The sequence below is a fragment of the Haliotis asinina genome, chromosome 5 (genome assembly GCF_037392515.1).
Source record: "Haliotis asinina isolate JCU_RB_2024 chromosome 5, JCU_Hal_asi_v2, whole genome shotgun sequence".
In the NCBI taxonomy this organism is placed as follows: Eukaryota; Metazoa; Mollusca; class Gastropoda; order Lepetellida; family Haliotidae; genus Haliotis; species Haliotis asinina.
In genome coordinates, this window is record NC_090284.1 from 19,496,194 (window position 1) to 19,514,866 (window position 18,673).

General features: G+C 38.6%; 2 protein-coding genes across 3 annotated transcripts in view; one reads left to right on the forward strand and one right to left on the reverse strand.

Annotated features, from left to right (window-relative positions):
* The window catches only part of LOC137284536 (glutamate receptor ionotropic, NMDA 2B-like), a 104,350-nt gene extending 90,618 nt beyond the window's left edge, over window positions 1-13,732 (forward strand). For both annotated transcript variants that reach the window (XM_067816379.1, XM_067816378.1), the window contains exons 16-17: window positions 6,936-7,099; window positions 8,295-13,732. In XM_067816379.1, the coding sequence (XP_067672480.1) occupies window positions 6,936-7,099; window positions 8,295-8,631 (501 nt within the window). In that variant the 3' untranslated portion in view covers window positions 8,632-13,732. The remainder of the gene's footprint in view (window positions 1-6,935; window positions 7,100-8,294) is intronic.
* A 2,126-nt stretch (window positions 13,733-15,858) lies between these two features.
* LOC137284594 (glutamate receptor ionotropic, NMDA 2B-like) overlaps window positions 15,859-18,673 on the reverse strand; it is a 108,199-nt gene continuing 105,384 nt past the window's right edge. The window contains exon 18 of the mRNA XM_067816475.1: window positions 15,859-18,218. Coding sequence (XP_067672576.1) covers window positions 17,870-18,218 — 349 coding nt within the window. The 3' untranslated portion in view covers window positions 15,859-17,869. The remainder of the gene's footprint in view (window positions 18,219-18,673) is intronic.

The following is an 18,673-nucleotide window of genomic DNA, read 5'->3' on the forward strand; positions in this document are numbered from 1 at the left end:
AAGGACCTTGTGATTTTTCATTTCTAACAAAGGTTACATAATGAAGAGCATCAGAGTAGATCTACAGCTAAAAATGGGTCTTTCTTCAACACAGCGTGAAACCGGTTTGCAAGAAGCCGCCCAACAAATAGAGCCCTAATAGAAGAGTTAATCTGGGGAGCTGACATCCTGTAATTGCAGTTTTATGTGGTCAGGTTTCATGGTTTAATAATGTTCTGTGAGCAACCTTTCTGATATATATATTGTACAACCATGAAACTAGTTTTTGCTGCTAGGACATCTTTGATGCCGAATAAGAAATCTTCTGAGTCATTGCCATGGAGATATAAATGTTTTGAAATTTCTGTAGTCGGTCACATTCTAGTTTTTTTTCATCACCATAACCGTGCTCCGGTGTTTCAATAAACGTATTTTGGGTATTCCTGTAATATAGGTCGTCTAAAAGTAACACAGATTTAATTAATCATCCATTTCTGCATAGGTGACCAGGGTGAGGATAGTGCTGGACCCTGCGAGTATGACTATGTTGCTGCCAACCCAGAATGAAAACCATTCTGTACGATTAGAACCCAAAAGCGTAAATATTGTAAACACCTAAAAAACTAACTCTGCAGCGTACATTTCTTCGCCTTGGCCAAAATGCCCTTCCTTGAGCCCTTCGACGTTCCAAACTTGTAACGCCTAAGAAGTATTCATTTTATTTATTTAAAATATAGAAGCACCAAAGGCATTAGCCCCAATTCCTGTTCCAATGAATTTAAACAAAATGCCCTTCCTTGAGCCCTTCGACGTTCCAAAATTGTAACGCCTAAGAAGTATTCATTTTATTTATTTAAAATATAGAAGCACCAAAGGCATTAGCCCCAATTCCTGTTCCAATGAATTTAAACAAAATGCCCTTCCTTGAGCCCTTCGACGTTCCAAAATTGTAACGCCTAAGAAGTATTCATTTTATTTATTTAAAATATAGAAGCACCAAAGGCATTAGCCCCAATTCCTGTTCCAATGAATTTAAACAAAATGCCCTTCCTTGAGCCCCTCGACGTTCCAAAATTGTAACGCCTAAGAAGTATTCATTTTATTTATTTACTATATAGAAACACCAAAGGCATTAGCCCCAATTCCTGTTCCAATGAATTTAAACAAAATGCCCTTCCTTGAGCCCTTCGACGTTCCAAAATTGTAACGCCTAAGAAGTATTCATTTTATTTATTTACTATATAGAAACACCAAAGGCATTAGCCCCAATTCCTGTTCCAATGAATTTAAACAAAATGCCCTTCCTTGAGCCCTTCGACGTTCCAAAATTGTAACGCCTAAGAAGTATTCATTTTATTTATTTATAGTCTGGTTCATAATTATTGAGAATTTTTCTTCTTACTTTGAGCTATCCTAACACCTCAACTGATTCACTGATACTTAAAACTAAGTAATGGTATAAGGGAGGTAACTCATCTTGGCCTACTGAGTATAGTACAATTAGAGTTACCTCCCCTGAATTTGTAGCAGACGTCATTTTCCTCAGCACTGTCAACAATGTCTGCTGAAGATAAAAGAAGGTTGATTTTAGAGTTGTGTAATCAAGGAATTGATGATGTAAATACATTGGCAGAGAGAACAGGAACTCCTCTTTCTACTGTGTATAGGATCAGGAAGAATTTTAAAGAGGGAAAGGATTTTGGGCACCAGAAAGGAGCAGGGAGACCCAGAAAATTGGACTTCTCAGGTCGCGTCCGGCTGGGAATTTTAGCGTCTAAAAAGCAAAGGGCAAGCATCTCCAACATCAGGTATGAAATGATAGAAAGGGGATCAACAGTTGTATCAGAATCTACAGTTAGAAGAAATTTGATTGATCTTGGATGGGAGAAAAAGACTGGAATTCCTTCTCCTTTCATGAAACAAGAACATAAAGACAGGCGTGTTGAGTGGTGTTTGGCACATGAAAACTTTGACTGGGAAAATGTGATTTTTACTGATGAAAGCTCAATATGGGTATATCCCAATAATGTGAAAATATGGACAAAGTCTGCGTCAGCACCGTTGTATCGACGACCTAAATACAGCCCAAAGTTTCATGTACGGGGAGGGATATCCTTATTAGGAACGACCCCGCTGTGTGTGTTTGAGGGAAATCTGACAAGTCAACGCTACACTAACATATTAGATAATTTTCTCCTTCCAAGTGCACATGTGTTTTATGGAAATGACTGGATTTTGCAGCAAGATAATGTTCCTAAACACACCGCAAAACATGCCAAGCAGTGGTTTCAGGAGAAAAATGTGACTGCATTACCATTTCCTGCATATAGTCCTGACTTAAATCCCATTGAGAACATTTGGGGGATGATGAAGGAATGTGTGAATCAAAAGGGGTTGACAAAAATTGAAGACATGAAGAGAGAAGTGGTCCGATACTGGGACAGCATAACTCACGAAACACTAACCTCTCTGATAGGAAGTATGCCTACCCGTCTTAGACTGTGTCGTGAAGCTCAAGGAGACTTGATAAAATATTAAACTGTTACCTACACAACATGAAAAGGTCAGTTCACTTTCACAATACATTCAATTTTATCTGATTTGTTCTCGTTTAATAATATGAAATGCTTTAGCTATTCTCAATAATTTTGAACCATACTGTACTATATAGAAACACCAAAGGCATTAGCCCCAATTCCTGTTCCAATGAATTTAAACAAAATGCCCTTCCTTGAGCCCTTCGACGTTCCAAAATTGTAACGCCTAAGAAGTATTCATTTTATTTATTTAAAATATAGAAACACCAAAGGCATTAGCCCCAATTCCTGTTCCAATGAATTTAAACAAAATGCCCTTCCTTGAGCCCTTCGACGTTCCAAAATTGTAACGCCTAAGAAGTATTCATTTTATTTATTTACTATATAGAAACACCAAAGGCATTAGCCCCAATTCCTGTTCCAATGAATTTAAACAAAATGCCCTTCCTTGAGCCCTTCGACGTTCCAAAATTGTAACGCCTAAGAAGTATTCATTTTATTTATTTATAGTCTGGTTCATAATTATTGAGAATTTTTCTTCTTACTTTGAGCTATCCTAACACCTCAACTGATTCACTGATACTTAAAACTAAGTAATGGTATAAGGGAGGTAACTCATCTTGGCCTACTGAGTATAGTACAATTAGAGTTACCTCCCCTGAATTTGTAGCAGACGTCATTTTCCTCAGCACTGTCAACAATGTCTGCTGAAGATAAAAGAAGGTTGATTTTAGAGTTGTGTAATCAAGGAATTGATGATGTAAATACATTGGCAGAGAGAACAGGAACTCCTCTTTCTACTGTGTATAGGATCAGGAAGAATTTTAAAGAGGGAAAGGATTTTGGGCACCAGAAAGGAGCAGGGAGACCCAGAAAATTGGACTTCTCAGGTCGCGTCCGGCTGGGAATTTTAGCGTCTAAAAAGCAAAGGGCAAGCATCTCCAACATCAGGTATGAAATGATAGAAAGGGGATCAACAGTTGTATCAGAATCTACAGTTAGAAGAAATTTGATTGATCTTGGATGGGAGAAAAAGACTGGAATTCCTTCTCCTTTCATGAAACAAGAACATAAAGACAGGCGTGTTGAGTGGTGTTTGGCACATGAAAACTTTGACTGGGAAAATGTGATTTTTACTGATGAAAGCTCAATATGGGTATATCCCAATAATGTGAAAATATGGACAAAGTCTGCGTCAGCACCGTTGTATCGACGACCTAAATACAGCCCAAAGTTTCATGTACGGGGAGGGATATCCTTATTAGGAACGACCCCGCTGTGTGTGTTTGAGGGAAATCTGACAAGTCAACGCTACACTAACATATTAGATAATTTTCTCCTTCCAAGTGCACATGTGTTTTATGGAAATGACTGGATTTTGCAGCAAGATAATGTTCCTAAACACACCGCAAAACATGCCAAGCAGTGGTTTCAGGAGAAAAATGTGACTGCATTACCATTTCCTGCATATAGTCCTGACTTAAATCCCATTGAGAACATTTGGGGGATGATGAAGGAATGTGTGAATCAAAAGGGGTTGACAAAAATTGAAGACATGAAGAGAGAAGTGGTCCGATACTGGGACAGCATAACTCACGAAACACTAACCTCTCTGATAGGAAGTATGCCTACCCGTCTTAGACTGTGTCGTGAAGCTCAAGGAGACTTGATAAAATATTAAACTGTTACCTACACAACATGAAAAGGTCAGTTCACTTTCACAATACATTCAATTTTATCTGATTTGTTCTCGTTTAATAATATGAAATGCTTTAGCTATTCTCAATAATTTTGAACCATACTGTACTATATAGAAACACCAAAGGCATTAGCCCCAATTCCTGTTCCAATGAATTTAAACAAAATGCCCTTCCTTGAGCCCTTCGACGTTCCAAAATTGTAACGCCTAAGAAGTATTCATTTTATTTATTTAAAATATAGAAACACCAAAGGCATTAGCCCCAATTCCTGTTCCAATGAATTTAAACAAAATGCCCTTCCTTGAGCCCTTCGACGTTCCAAAATTGTAACGCCTAAGAAGTATTCATTTTATTTATTTAAAATATAGAAACACCAAAGGCATTAGCCCCAACTCCTGTTCCAATGAATTTAAACAAAATGCCCTTCCTTGAGCCCTTCGACGTTCCAAAATTGTAACGCCTAAGAAGTATTCATTTTATTTATTTAAAATATAGAAACACCAAAGGCATTAGCCCCAATTCCAATGAATTTAAACAAAATGCATGAAAGTACACCACCATCGAACCCTGTGATGAAGCGTTGCGAAGAAAGATATTTGTACTCTATCCTCTGACGCCAACGCATCAATATTGCCTCGGCTATGCAAAGCAATTTAATCTTATATAAGAAGGAAGGGAAATATATGCATATATATTCAACAGGCTTAAAGGAATCTCCGTCGTGGGATATTCATCTTGTATACATTAGAGAACATACTTCCAAATGTATAGTTTGGGATCATATTTATCTCAAAGTAAGTATCCTTTACATAGTTTAATGGCATATTTATGTGAAAATATCCTAGCCATAGTCCATCTTGTTCTAGGTGAGTGGCCAGTCTAGTTGCGTCTTTCCTCACCATGTGTTAGAATACAAAGCATCCGTCTGGTAATAATTTCTCGGAACCAACATTGATGGATGAAATTCAAGCTTAAGATGCATCTAGTAGTGACTGTATCAAGAGAGCCATTTATCTCATCCTACATCGTGCATAATTCAAAATGTCAAGTGCAACTTTCCTGCCACGTATTGCCTCAGTCTTTTAAACATTCGATTTACATTTCAGAATAAATTGGGCATGATCAATTGTTTAATCAACTTAATTCACTTAACGATATGTCGATAACGCTAACCAGGTGGCGAATTCCGTCACAGCTTCACTAAGAAGACCGTAAGTGAATTGATCTGTTGGAAACATCGTCCATTGCCAGGAACCTCCACCTAACTCTGTTACGCCATTCCCTCGAGTCTGTCAGAAGCCTCGTACCATCCTGAGCGGAAAGTTGGTTTGACACGTCTCTGTTTGCTAGTTTAAGTGTGAACCTGTTTCCAGGCAACCAACTCGGTAAATTTTAGAACCAGCTAACTGATAATAATGAAGTCGTCCAAGTGACTTCAGTGAGGTCAAATCAGGTTTTAAAGTTTCTCATTGCATTGCTACAAAAGTCAGGATTTCTGATAATTCGGTTTATGCGATCATAAATCGAGATTGTGTCGACGTCGAAAACGTATTAACCTGAAAAGAATGGGATTTTACGCTTTATTAACAGAAATTAAACGTCTCATTATCGAAATGAAATCTCTTAGGGCATTTTAAGAACGTATGCCCACAATTAAGAAAAATAAAAATGTGTTTTATGAACTCAGCACTACGTGGTTCTTGTATTGGCACCAGAAGCTCCATGTTATCGTAATTGTTTCGGTTTTACCTTAATATGCATATGCTCACACACAAGAGAAGATAGAGATCCAGTGTATGCTTATTCAATGTCCTGGGGGATCATATGACGGTCAAGGATACACTGTAATCGCCCATGATATGAATACAATTACCTATAGGACATGCATACAGAAGTACGCAGAACAGGCTTGAGGGGAAAGTGGAATCCCAACGAGGCCTGTGCACTGCAAAGGGTTATGCATTCTAATATGTATGTGTAATATACGTCCCAAGAGGATCGATATTGACTAATCCGCCGCTTCCATTGGTTTGGTTGGAGTGTGTTTGCTGTGACAGGCAAAAGTGTTCTTAAACACCACAGTACTGATTTACAAGAATTAACACTAAGCTGTGTCATTGAAAGTCGAATGCAACGACCGAGTTTCTACAATTCAGCGTCCCAGTCCACAAAGGTTTCGCAGTGCTAAGACATGCGTAATCCTATGATACAACTGGTCTTAACGTTACGTACGTTTTGGGGATAGGAACCCAACTCTTTAAGATCCGATTGTAATTACTTGACTTAAAGACGTTTCTATCTGTACATTTCCGCCATTACCGACCGTATTTGTTAAAACTGAACATAAATTCTGATTGATGCTTGGGGTTTTCCGGTACGCACAGATGATGCTTGGTTTCAAAATGTTGCTTTCTTAATTCTCGGGATCACACAACCGAAGCATTACAGCTCGGATTTAGAGAGTCCGTGCTTTAAACCTTTCACTGTCCATCACGTTTGTGGATTGAGAATCTGCTTTCAGTTTCAACTACTCCACTGACATTCAAATCTGTTAGCACTTGTACCTGAACATAATACTTAGCCTTAAAGAAAATGGAACCATTAGTTTCTCAAGCCTATTTTCTTTCACGTATCTGAGCTTGTCATTAAAGGATTTGATGTACTGGCAACAACGGTATTTGACAACAATTCCATTGAGATTTACCTTTCATGATTTCAGAGCATGGGCAAGTCATTAACGTTTGAGCAGTCCGTGATGGAAGCTATAGACTATCACAAGAGACACAAATGCAAGGACCCTATTTGTGAGACCCAGTTGTGGAAGGTTCGGCATGAGTTAGATCTGGCGCTGCTCAAAGTTGACATACTACAGAAACAGCTATCGTAAGTGGATTGTTCCATAATGATCCGGGAACAAACAGCTGATTTTTAAGGCACTGCATTTTGTATTATAGCGGTACATCCTTTAGGTGTGGCTGGAACCAAAAAACTTGAGTTTCAATACCGATTGCATGCTTTACCACACTGGCAGGTTTTGACATAAGAACAAACGTCTAAGACCTGCGTCAGTTTCGTCAGTCCTGACACATCAAAATGTAGGAGGTAAAATACCGTTCTAAATCACTTATTGACACACTCACGCAATATGAACATATCCCCGGAGAGTGAACAGAGAATATTATTCCCACAGACCCAAAACGTTCCAAGTTTGCAGTATTCACTTTTTCAAGGGCTTTCAGAGCGAGAAAGAATGTTCTCTTCAAAGAATATTTTCATTTTGTTAATTCTTGGATATTGGTTATGTCTCTATCAAACATTGGTACACTTTGGAAAAAACGGATCGTTTCCAGGTACAGGATTCTGTTGAATGGAAGCTTTCATGAACTTTGTGAAATATCCTCAGCATGTTATAAAATTAATGAACCTCTTTTCCAGCTCACGTTCCTTTATTTGATAAATACGTTTCATTATTGCTACATCAGAGAACAAAGCCTTAGAGGTGTCGCTACATCACACTGTTATTGATCATTGCAGGAAAATAATGGCCTTTAAACAAGTTTATCCACTGGGCTAAATGCTTTAATTCAAGTCGCTCGTTGTAGACAATAGATGGAGTCCTTCCCACGGGGAGACATCTATCGTTGTTTATCGTTTTACTGTTTTCATGTTATCAACAAAGTCTTTGTATTTTGTGTGTCGTCGGTATCTTGAAATTCAAATGACCCAGCTCAAAATGCGCCAAAACTAGTCGCTTAAGTTAACATCTCAATTAAACGGTAACTGATATATCATGTACGGGTGTTTCCGAAAGAATGAGACACTATTGAATTTCCCTCTGGAATTCTGATAGTCTTGATCATGGTGTGATTGCTCTAGAGCAGCAACAACCTGTGCAGGGAGGGTCAAGACAATCAGGGCCTTGTCAGCAACAGTTCACTCCAGGAGGGAGGCACAGCTCTGCTCTGGAACCATTTGCTTAATTGTGTAGCTTAAATAAATCAATCACGTACTACGTTTTAATCAAACACTAGCGTTTATAATGTTCGGTTTCAAGTTAGCACTTGTCTTGTCATTGCAGCTTGGAGGCTGGTGGAAGGGGTGAAGATGGGGCAGGGATATGGCGATACGACCCAGAGGCCACACGTCAGCACAACGGCATTTCCAGGCGCCGTGCCAAGGATCGGATAGAGCCAATAGGTGGGGAACTGGCCAAAATCGAGCCATTACTATTGACACATCCATCAGAAGAGGATCCACCCATTGAGGTGATGGCAGAGGCCAACACCTTAGCGTCCCCATCATCGGGCACTGATGGTGATAGTGGAGAAAGGGACACGCCCAGGAAGTCAAGGCGTCTCGATGGCAAATATTACTTCGGTGTTGAAGATAACGTTGAAATGGAGAGCGCGTTTTAAACGTTGTTCCTGAAGTCACTACCTGCTGAATGTTGCATCATGTACAGTTACAAATAACCATACAAAATATCCACATATAAACATGAGAAAACATGGACTCGTGAAAGATGCAGTATGACTCCAGTACTATATGCTTGTAGGTGATCTAATACTGCTAAAACTGCTTACAGCTGGTCCTGATTGTGACAGGATTCCATATTGTGTTGGATGGCCAAAATAACACATTGTTTAATCTATGCAACAATTCCCAGCATGATATTCCGAGTGGTAGTGATTTACAATAGTGTCAATCCTCGATTGCATCCTACTACTTACATAACAGTAGCGAATAGCAAATAACCAGTTTAGGAATAGAAGTAGGGAACCATGATGCATTGTATACCAGATACGTGTCATTATAGTTCGTGTTGCCCATCGTCACGCCACATGATTCCTTCTATGATCAAAATAATACAAAGGAGAGGCTCGTGCAAATACATCCTTACTATATCATGTATTTTGTTCTTGTGTCTACAACAGTACAATAAGCGGATCCGAAACATGCTTCATGATGCCTAATACAATACTCGAGAAGGATGGTCATTGGACTGAAGTTAGACACAGCATATCTATATTTCTGTATATATAATGCAGAGCATATACCGAAGGAAATGACTGGCTTGTAGTGTCAGGAAGAGTAATGACCATGTTGTGGTTTGCCTGAATATCGATTACATATACACGTTCAGGAAAGGACATATGTTGTATTGCTTTGTCGCTGTGTCCGGCGAGATGTATACTGTTTTACTTTCCACTTTTCATACCATTGTCATATGCTGCCTTACGTGGGTTTATCTTCCGCTCTTTTTGAAAGCCTACTGTATCTTGATTTCCTGTTTATCGAATGTATGGCATTCTTCAAGAACCAGCCTTTGGATATGCTTCATTGATGTTTAAGCTCCACGTGTATGATGTGTATTGGTCCGCGTTAGATCTATATACTTTTTATCACAATATGTATATACCCTTTATAACATTATTGTGATCTTCATCTGAGATAAGTCTATTTTGCATTATGACAATCGGACAAAGACAAAGGCATCTATCATGCAAAGTTTGGATTTGTCAGTGCATATGGAAGACAATCCACAAATTGCCATGCATTAAGAGTATATATGGCCATAACAACATTATATGTTGTTGACGTGTGATGTTCATCTTGCAAACTGTCTGCAAATCATTTAATCTTCTATGATAAATATGTGTATATTATAACTATGTTGCTCAAAACATGATCAAGAACAATGAAGGCTGACAATACCCAAGGCCATACTAGATTAACCCCAGTCATGAGAAACAGTTGGTGGTCTTTTAACATCTCTTGAGTAGTTTACTTCAAAGAATGGTTTTATCCACGTACATGTTGTGGTGATCGTGTGATCGATGTAACGTTCAAAGGGAGATAATCCTACTTTAGGTGCTGACGCTGTGACGATCTGTGAACCTTGCATTATTCGTTGATAAAGTAGCGAAACTACTGTCAAGAAATTCATTGCAATATGATATTACGTATTCAGTTCAGTGTTAATTGTGTTTTAGGATTAAGAAAACTTGTTTACTTACGAAAATAGCAATAACACGTGTTTTCATTCATCACATACACCCATGTTCTTATTCACTTCGCAGTTGGTGTTTCGCGTACCTTAAATGAGCGGTAAAATGGGTGAATGGTTAATAGCACAATTAACAATGAGATTTTATGATAGGGAATATGAAAAGTCTGTTTCAGGAACACGGTATTTCAATCAAATCGAAAAAATCGTCTCACTTTGAAATAACGCAAACAAAGTTAGTGCACTGATTTTTAAAAATGGAACTTTTCTTATAAGAGATACTGTTTGGACTAGGCCGTCAGTCTCGCCCTTCATCGGTCTTTAGGACTGTTGGGTAGCCCTGTAGTTAAGGTGTTGGCTCGTCACGTCGAAGACGGGTTTGATTTCCCACATGGCTACAACGTATGTGTCAAACGCCATGATATCGCTGGATTATTGCTAAAACCGGCATAAAACCATACCCACCCATACATCGGTCTCTACATGAAATATATATTTGGTAAGAAAACTTTTTTGGGGGTAAATGGCACCAACATGCAAACCAACATTACAGGCACGTTCATTACCTAGAAAAATACACGGTCGATACTACTTCACACATTTATACATACACACGCACGCACGCGCGCGCACACACACACACACACACACACACATTGGCTGATTTTTATCTTTCCGCAATTGTTGCGTGGTGTTTCTCTGATCACTGAATGTCAGGGGGGTGTTTTTTCACTTTAATTTTCTCACATGCAACTATATATATTTGTTTGAAATGAAGCATTAATACCACAAGGCAGGTGAGATGTTTGTGTCGGTCCTGGTTGTATGTATGGGTCGGACACAGTTAACAAAAAATATCAGATATTAATTCCATGACGAACTTCATTTAAAGACTGTTGAGGACAAAGTCTACTAATGTCCTGTTACAATCATTAGTATTATCAGTATTATATTGATATTGTAAATGAAATCATTTTAAAAGTTACCCTCTTACATGTTTGCATATGAATATGTTCATGTTGTCAAGTATCATAATATTATTTATGAAAGTATTTTCACACGAGTTTTAGAAATGATCATGAAAAAAGTGAGTCAATAATCAATATATTATTAATATGTGTGAATCATCATAAATATCACGTAGTCATACATATTATATGTAAGTAAATTATATTTTCAAGTACCCTAGTTTCCAATAAGCTTCAGATAAACGAACCATAAAACTGCCATTTTCACGTATTTAGAGTACTAGTGTGGGTTAGGTTGATACATTTTGTCGAATGGTGATTGTTATGCTGTTTCGTTAATATGTTTTTAAACACACGTTTAAAATCGTCTTCTCGTTCTTTTGTATCACTTATTTGACTTATTACTGAATTATTGCCACAACGTCTTTTATATGTATATATCTTTAAAAATGTATGGGGATAATGGATTTACAAGATTGTTAAAATGCAAATGATGAAGTCAAGGAGGAAACAGATGATGAAGAGAAATCAAGGGAATGAATGACAATATATTCCATTCCTTAAGACATGTGTCATCTGTATGGATATGTATTACTTTTTCTCATATGCATTGGCACTGGCTAGTGGTATGCTCGCAAAATTGAATATCCCCCACTTTTTAATGGTATACTTTGTGGTCATGGTACGATCTCTCATTTTTTCAAATGTGTAGGTATTAGAATTTGGGTTTCAGTATGGCAACCTGTGTGTAAGTACTTTACACCATGTGTTGATCGGTTGCTGTATAGCTCAATACTAAAGTCCTTGTATGGCTGCTGATTTGGTTTCATGCGTAATGTGCGTGGGCTTCGTTATAATCATAAACCATGTGATCATGATATTACCATATCCACATTACCTTATTACCATATGATCATCACATATACTGAAAACAAAAGAAACGCAATTTTCGAGAAAAAAAAGGAATTTTATTAAAGCACGGGTTCATGTTTATGTCTCCTATTTAAAAACTTGACAAAATGCCAGCGTTGCGTTTCTTTTGCTGTTCAGCATTACTTGCACCTGTTATAAGACACCGATAAACTTTAACCATGACTCCGTCGCAGTAGACTGAAACAACTGAAATTATGTGACATACATAGCAAAAACATACCATCCCACCCTTGTATAATTGCACCTCTTTTAAATACCGATGTTCTTCAACCATGCATCGCATTTGAACTGAAACAGTTTAAATTATGTGATATAAGTCTCATAATACATTCATTTGTTTACATTTTGCATGCGTTTGCAAGAGTTGTACGGAGATAGCATCGGATTTTGTCCCAACAGTATGCAAAAATAAGCATACATCATTTATAATATATGTGTTTGTTGAGGACAATATATTAACAAAACTGTTGTTGTTTCAAATATTTATCTCGAAATTAATGAACAAAACTGTCGATCTTGTTATGTGGTATAGTGTAAACCATATGATCATCATATAATTGCGTCTGGTATGAAATACAGATGTAATTTAGACTGAACCAATTGATATCATGTCACAGAAATAGAAATGTAGATTACTGAGTGTAGGTTAAAATCAATAATACTGATTCATCGGAATGGCGATACAACGATGGTTGTAAAGACAGAAATATTTTCAGATTCACAAGGTTTGTAAAATCGGATCAATTTCGAAATAGAAATTGTTTGTTGAACTGAATCTTGCAGGTTCAGCAAATGACGGATATGAAATAGCTGTTAAAACAATAATTATTGATGCAGCTGAATACTCTGTTACATTATTGAGATTCTGTTTTTGTAATTTCAACTGTGTTCTAAATCTGTGCAAACGTACTGTATCGTCATATTATGCCAATACTATGTGATGCGGTTATACATCATCGTTGATTTGAATCCTTGTGAGCAATATACTGGAAATAGTTTGTGTCAAAACCTAACATCCAAATAATAACGCGGACAAGATTCTTTTGCAATATACATACTCATTGCTGTTATCATTGTACAGTACTATTTGAACGTCAAGTGTAGATACTATAAGATGATATATTGTGCTGTATGACTTAAATATAGGTGTTCCAAAAGGGAAATATTTCAAGTAGAGTAGACCTTCAAGTGAAACTAATTCATGTTTGTTTTGTCCAATGGTGCTGTTTCAGAACAGAGCAGATAATGGCATGAGAACATTACTTTAGACAGACTGAAGCTCATCAGCATGACAAACTGCATTGGGATGGGCTCATGTTCTGGCACTAGCTGTTATCCCTGCTTTCTTTCTCATCTAGTTGATATTCCACTGTTCCGTTGTCTTATGTCTGTAGTTGTCTTCTAACATGTAGACTTGATATTTTTATTGCCCATTCTTCCAATAAAGGCATGTTATATAAGGTCTTGTGCAAATTCGAATTTATGAATGTGCAAATTCTTTGTTCCCGCACCTTTGACTGAATGGTTGTTTAAATACCTACTATACTTAGCATTGTACATACGCCCGAGGCAAAATACGCTGTTTATATGAATAAATATTATTGTTAACATTGTCTTTCGTATCTATATGAACAGAGAAGGAGTGGGTGGTAGGATTTCTGAGAGTTATTCCCCTTTGACATAATTTCGGTTTAGTCGACTTTTGTTATTTGACTATAACTGCTGCAATCACGTTCTAGGGTTAAAGCAGTGGAGATCTCACTCCTAGCTGCACTTCAAACAATAACTTGCACAACGCAGCTCCACGTTCAGTCGGTAGGGTTCCTCAGAGTTATTCCCCTTTGACTGAAAGCGAAAACTCTTTGTATGTGACTGCTGATAGATTTGTATTTCTAACAAAAATGATCTTCTTATCGACGCACACCCTTCAGTGTTTGCTCAACAATACTAGATCAATATTACTGTGGGGGAAATGGACTTGAACCCGTTTACGGATTCGAACCCGAGCCTTCAGCATGATGAGGGAAAGTTTTAATCCCACCAGCGACCGACACCATGTCAGGGTGATGTCAGAATGGATAACATAAAGACGGTATGAATGCAGATGTCTATGGAAAACTCTTATTGAGGTCTTTATATGAAAAGGGCGAACAGTTAGGCTTAGTGTTGCTTCTCGTTGTTACTTGGATGTTTTGATCTCGGGTTGTGAGTTTCGCCAGGTAAGGTACCCGCGCTGGTGGATTTAAACATGACTAACTACTGATCTGTGTTACTTTGGAATTTCATTTCATGTTAATGTGAAATGCAGTGCTGGAAATGAAACATGTTTCAAGCAGTGACCACACAGTTATTGAATAACTTACCATTATCAAATTCGTTTGCAAATTTGTGAAGTAGAAATTTGTATCGTAAAATCTTATCTGTTTACTGATGTGTGTTTTCGGTTTAAGCCGAATTCAACAACATTCCAGCCATATGACAAGGGTCGGTAAATAATCAAACAACACTGTGATTAAGATCATGAGCGAGTGAGTGAGTTTAGTTTTATGCCGCTTTCAGCAATATTCCAGCAATATCATGGCGGGGGACACCAGAAATGGGCTTCACACATAGTACCCATGTGTGGAATCGAAACCGGTTCTTGGGGGGTGTCGAGCAACGCTTGAACCACTTAGCTACCTCATCGCCCCAAAGATCATGAACATCTATATAATTGGACTCGGTTTAATCGACTATTGTTATTTTACTATTAGGGTTATTAGGGTTAAAGTAATGGAGATCTGACTCCTAGCTGCACTTCAAACAATAACTTGCAGAACGGTAGGATTTCTCAGAGTTATTCCCCTTTGACTGTATTTCTCGTGAAAGCGAACACTATTTGCGTGTGATTGTTTTGCTAAATTTGTAATCCTAACAAAAATGATCTTCCTGTCGACAAACGGCCTTCAATGACCGAAACACTTTTATGCAAAAGTCACATACATTTATCTGACTTCGATGTTTCCAACACCCTAGGGCTAATGATAGGATTATTACATTCAGTTTTGTACATGTGTACACGTGTAAAGGCGTCAGAAAAGAACGGATTCTTTGTCTAGAACCAGCGGGTATACAAGCATGTACCAGTGATCAGCAAAATGGTCAGCAGATGGTCATACGTGTCATACATTACCATTACCTGACGACTATGTAAGAACTAAGAGAGCCTAATAAATCTTGGCCCTGGACTGGTGGACCCGCTATCTTGACTCGTCAGAATATTTGTAATGTCTACCCTGCCTCACACAGACACACAGAGCTTTTACAACTAATTGGGTGCAAACTGGTAGCAGGGATAATGATAAAAAAACACATCCCCAATAGTGCCGTTCATTAGCTTGTTCTACATCACTTTGACCATTATTTTAACTTCACACAATTTATGGTTTCTCGTGGTAGGAGTGTGTGTGTGTTTGTGTGTGTGTGTGTGTGTGTGTGTGTGTGTGTGTGTGTGTGTGTGTGTGTGTGTGTGTTTTGGTTTAACGCTTCTTTGAACGGAACGGTTTATCACCTTCGTGTGACTTAAACTCCAAAGATGCATATCGGGGGGGCCATTGTGCTGTAGTCATTGTGCGTATAGAACTCACGATCATATGTGTCCGCCAGTAAACAGAAACTCCTAATGAACCATGATGCTTATCAAACTACAAAATAGGGTTAGCTTTAACAGAGGACTAGCTCAAACAAAGACAACGTTTCATATTGGATAATCTTTATTAATAAAGTATCTCTATGGAACAATATTAGAATGTATTTACAGTCATAATAGGTAGTCTAAAAGATGTGGCGATTTGTCATTCAAACATAGAATATAGACATATCGATAGCATGGAGGGAAAGATTGTATAACCAAGCGGAAGGGCTATATACATGAGGGGACGATCAGGACATGCCAGAAGGAGAAACAGAAGCAATGCTTTGGCAAAATGGGCATGCGAGCATGACAGCACACTTGCCATGCTGATGAACAAATAATATGACTCTACAGTGTGATGACCGTTTGTGATTAACTGAATGATGGTACCAGTATGACTTTGAGCTGAACTATGACAAAAATTTCACCTTTGTCATTGCAGTGCCAGCCCGTTAGACCGTGATGTGTACAGTATTGAGAAAAGCATACTCATCTGAAATGGAACACATTCTTTGAGAACGGATGTTGAGTCCGTGTTGTAGTTTTCTAATAAAGACTGAACAGTCATCAGGGGTCCACACATCAGTGAGCAAATAGAAAACACTTTTTGAAACATTTTTAATTGCACAATGCTTCCATTAGTGAGAACACACACCTCTTGAAGCTTCGTCTGTTGACGAGTTATTCGCTCCTTCAGATACTTTTGTTGGCTGGAAGAGGTCTAATATCGTTGTTGACTACCAATGAACAGACTAGAATACACACGGCATACAGAGTTGCATAGATGTTCATTGCCGTGATCACAATGATGGTCAAAATGACACAAAGCTCTACTCTGTAGTCATCCTTTTGGAAGCATTTCACGTTGATGACATAGCGCGTTGTTGATTGTCATGAATAAATATCACATTCCCTGGGTGATCTAATAGTGATCTTTCAGTGATTTCCTACAGTGCTCTCATAGACTTGTATAGATTCTTGTATCTAATAAGAAGATCTCACACTGCGATCACATTCGCAGATCCCATGCTATGTGTTTATCTCATATGGATCTCGACCAGTTACATAGATATTTCATTCGGGGCTCACAAACTTAATGATCTCAGAAAGTGATTTCACGGGAACTTCACACATACACATTGTATACACGTTTCCAGACACTGACGTAGAACCTAGAAGCACCAACACTTGCAATGATGCGGGTGTTGTGCAGACAGTTAATGCCGTGGCATATCATCAAACAGGGAGCGTTTCTGTCCCCATTGTACGAATGCTCCTGTTCACAGGATAACGAGGGACATGTCGAAAACAGTTACTGTAACAACTGTTTCTGTCCACATGGTAAAAATGGCTCCAGTGCACATTGTGATGTCCACATGGTAACGACGATCTCTGTTCACATGGTAACCATGGCCTCTGTCCACATGGAAACGATGGTAACTGTCAACATGGTAACCATGGCATCTGTCTAAACGATGGTATCTCTCCACATAGTAATCATGGTCTCTCTTCACATGGTAACCATATGCATGGCGTCCGTCCACATGGCAAGGGAGCTGTATATCCACTTGCTAATGGTGACATTTGTCTACGTAATAATGATAGCTCAAAACAGCATGGTAACGATGGCACATGTCCCTGTATAAACGACCACTCGTGTAATCGTGTAACGGTAGCTCGCGTCAATATGGTAATTGTGGCTCTTGTCAACAAGGTGACGGTGGCTCACTCACACAATATAAGAACCACTCACAATAAAAGGGTAACGGCACGTCGTGTTCTGTACTGGCGTCACGCGTCCACATGAAAAACTCTCATTCATCCACATGTTGACGGTGGTTCACGCGATAACAATGACTCACAAAGTGCCAACGTCCATCAACATGGTAACGTTGACGCATTAACATGGCAAAGCAGAACCGACTGTTGGGGTGTTACAGTCACGAAATATCCATGTCTTCATATCTCTTTGTATAACACCTTTGATCAATACGTCATCTCCGATGTCCAAAGGTTGATGATACTGCACACGTCCTCTTAATTACATCGACATCCTTCAAGAAGATTCAGCATCAGAACACACTCTCTGTATCATTCACGCCCATGTAATATTTTCCATCATGATAGCGCACCCTGTTGGACAAGGCTTGTATTTCTAAATTTTCATTCTCACTCATTGCAGTTGTGTAGCTGGGCGACCGTCTAAACTGTGCCCTCCCATTTGGTGACCCCCCTCCATCTGATCTCCCGTCTTCACTCCCGTAACACGTGAGCCGCTCGCCCAGGGCTTGCGTGGGATCAGGATTTTCTCTGTCTCTATGTCTTGCATTCTGGCCTGGAATACCATTTGGCTGTCGTGGTCGATCAGGATTGTACCGCCAGTGAGAATTACCATCCTCTATAGACGAATCTGTCCTTGCCCTAAAGAACAAAGAAAAGATTACTTTTGTTGAGAAACGTATCATTGGATAAACAGTTGCGTTTTATGATACATAGTGAATATGATACATGTAAAAATAAATCAATCAAAATATAAATACATATGCACACATATCATATGCAGCAGTTTCTGGATTGTTGCGATTGTTCGGTACTTTGCTCTGTCCTCTTAGAATAATGATTATATGTGTATATGCGACTGTCATGACAGAGTGAAGGTTTACAACGCTCTAACAACAAATATTCCAGCAATATCAGGGGGCAGGACACCAGATGAGGTCCACAAATTGTTTTCATGAGGGGAATGAAAGTTTGAGATGAACCATCTCCGCATTCATCTGTGTAGCTCCGTTTTAAAATTGAAGCTGAGGCTGGTCTTGAATAGCTTGTCGCAGCATTTTAACCACATCGAGGTCACTCAACCTGCTTCTAACATG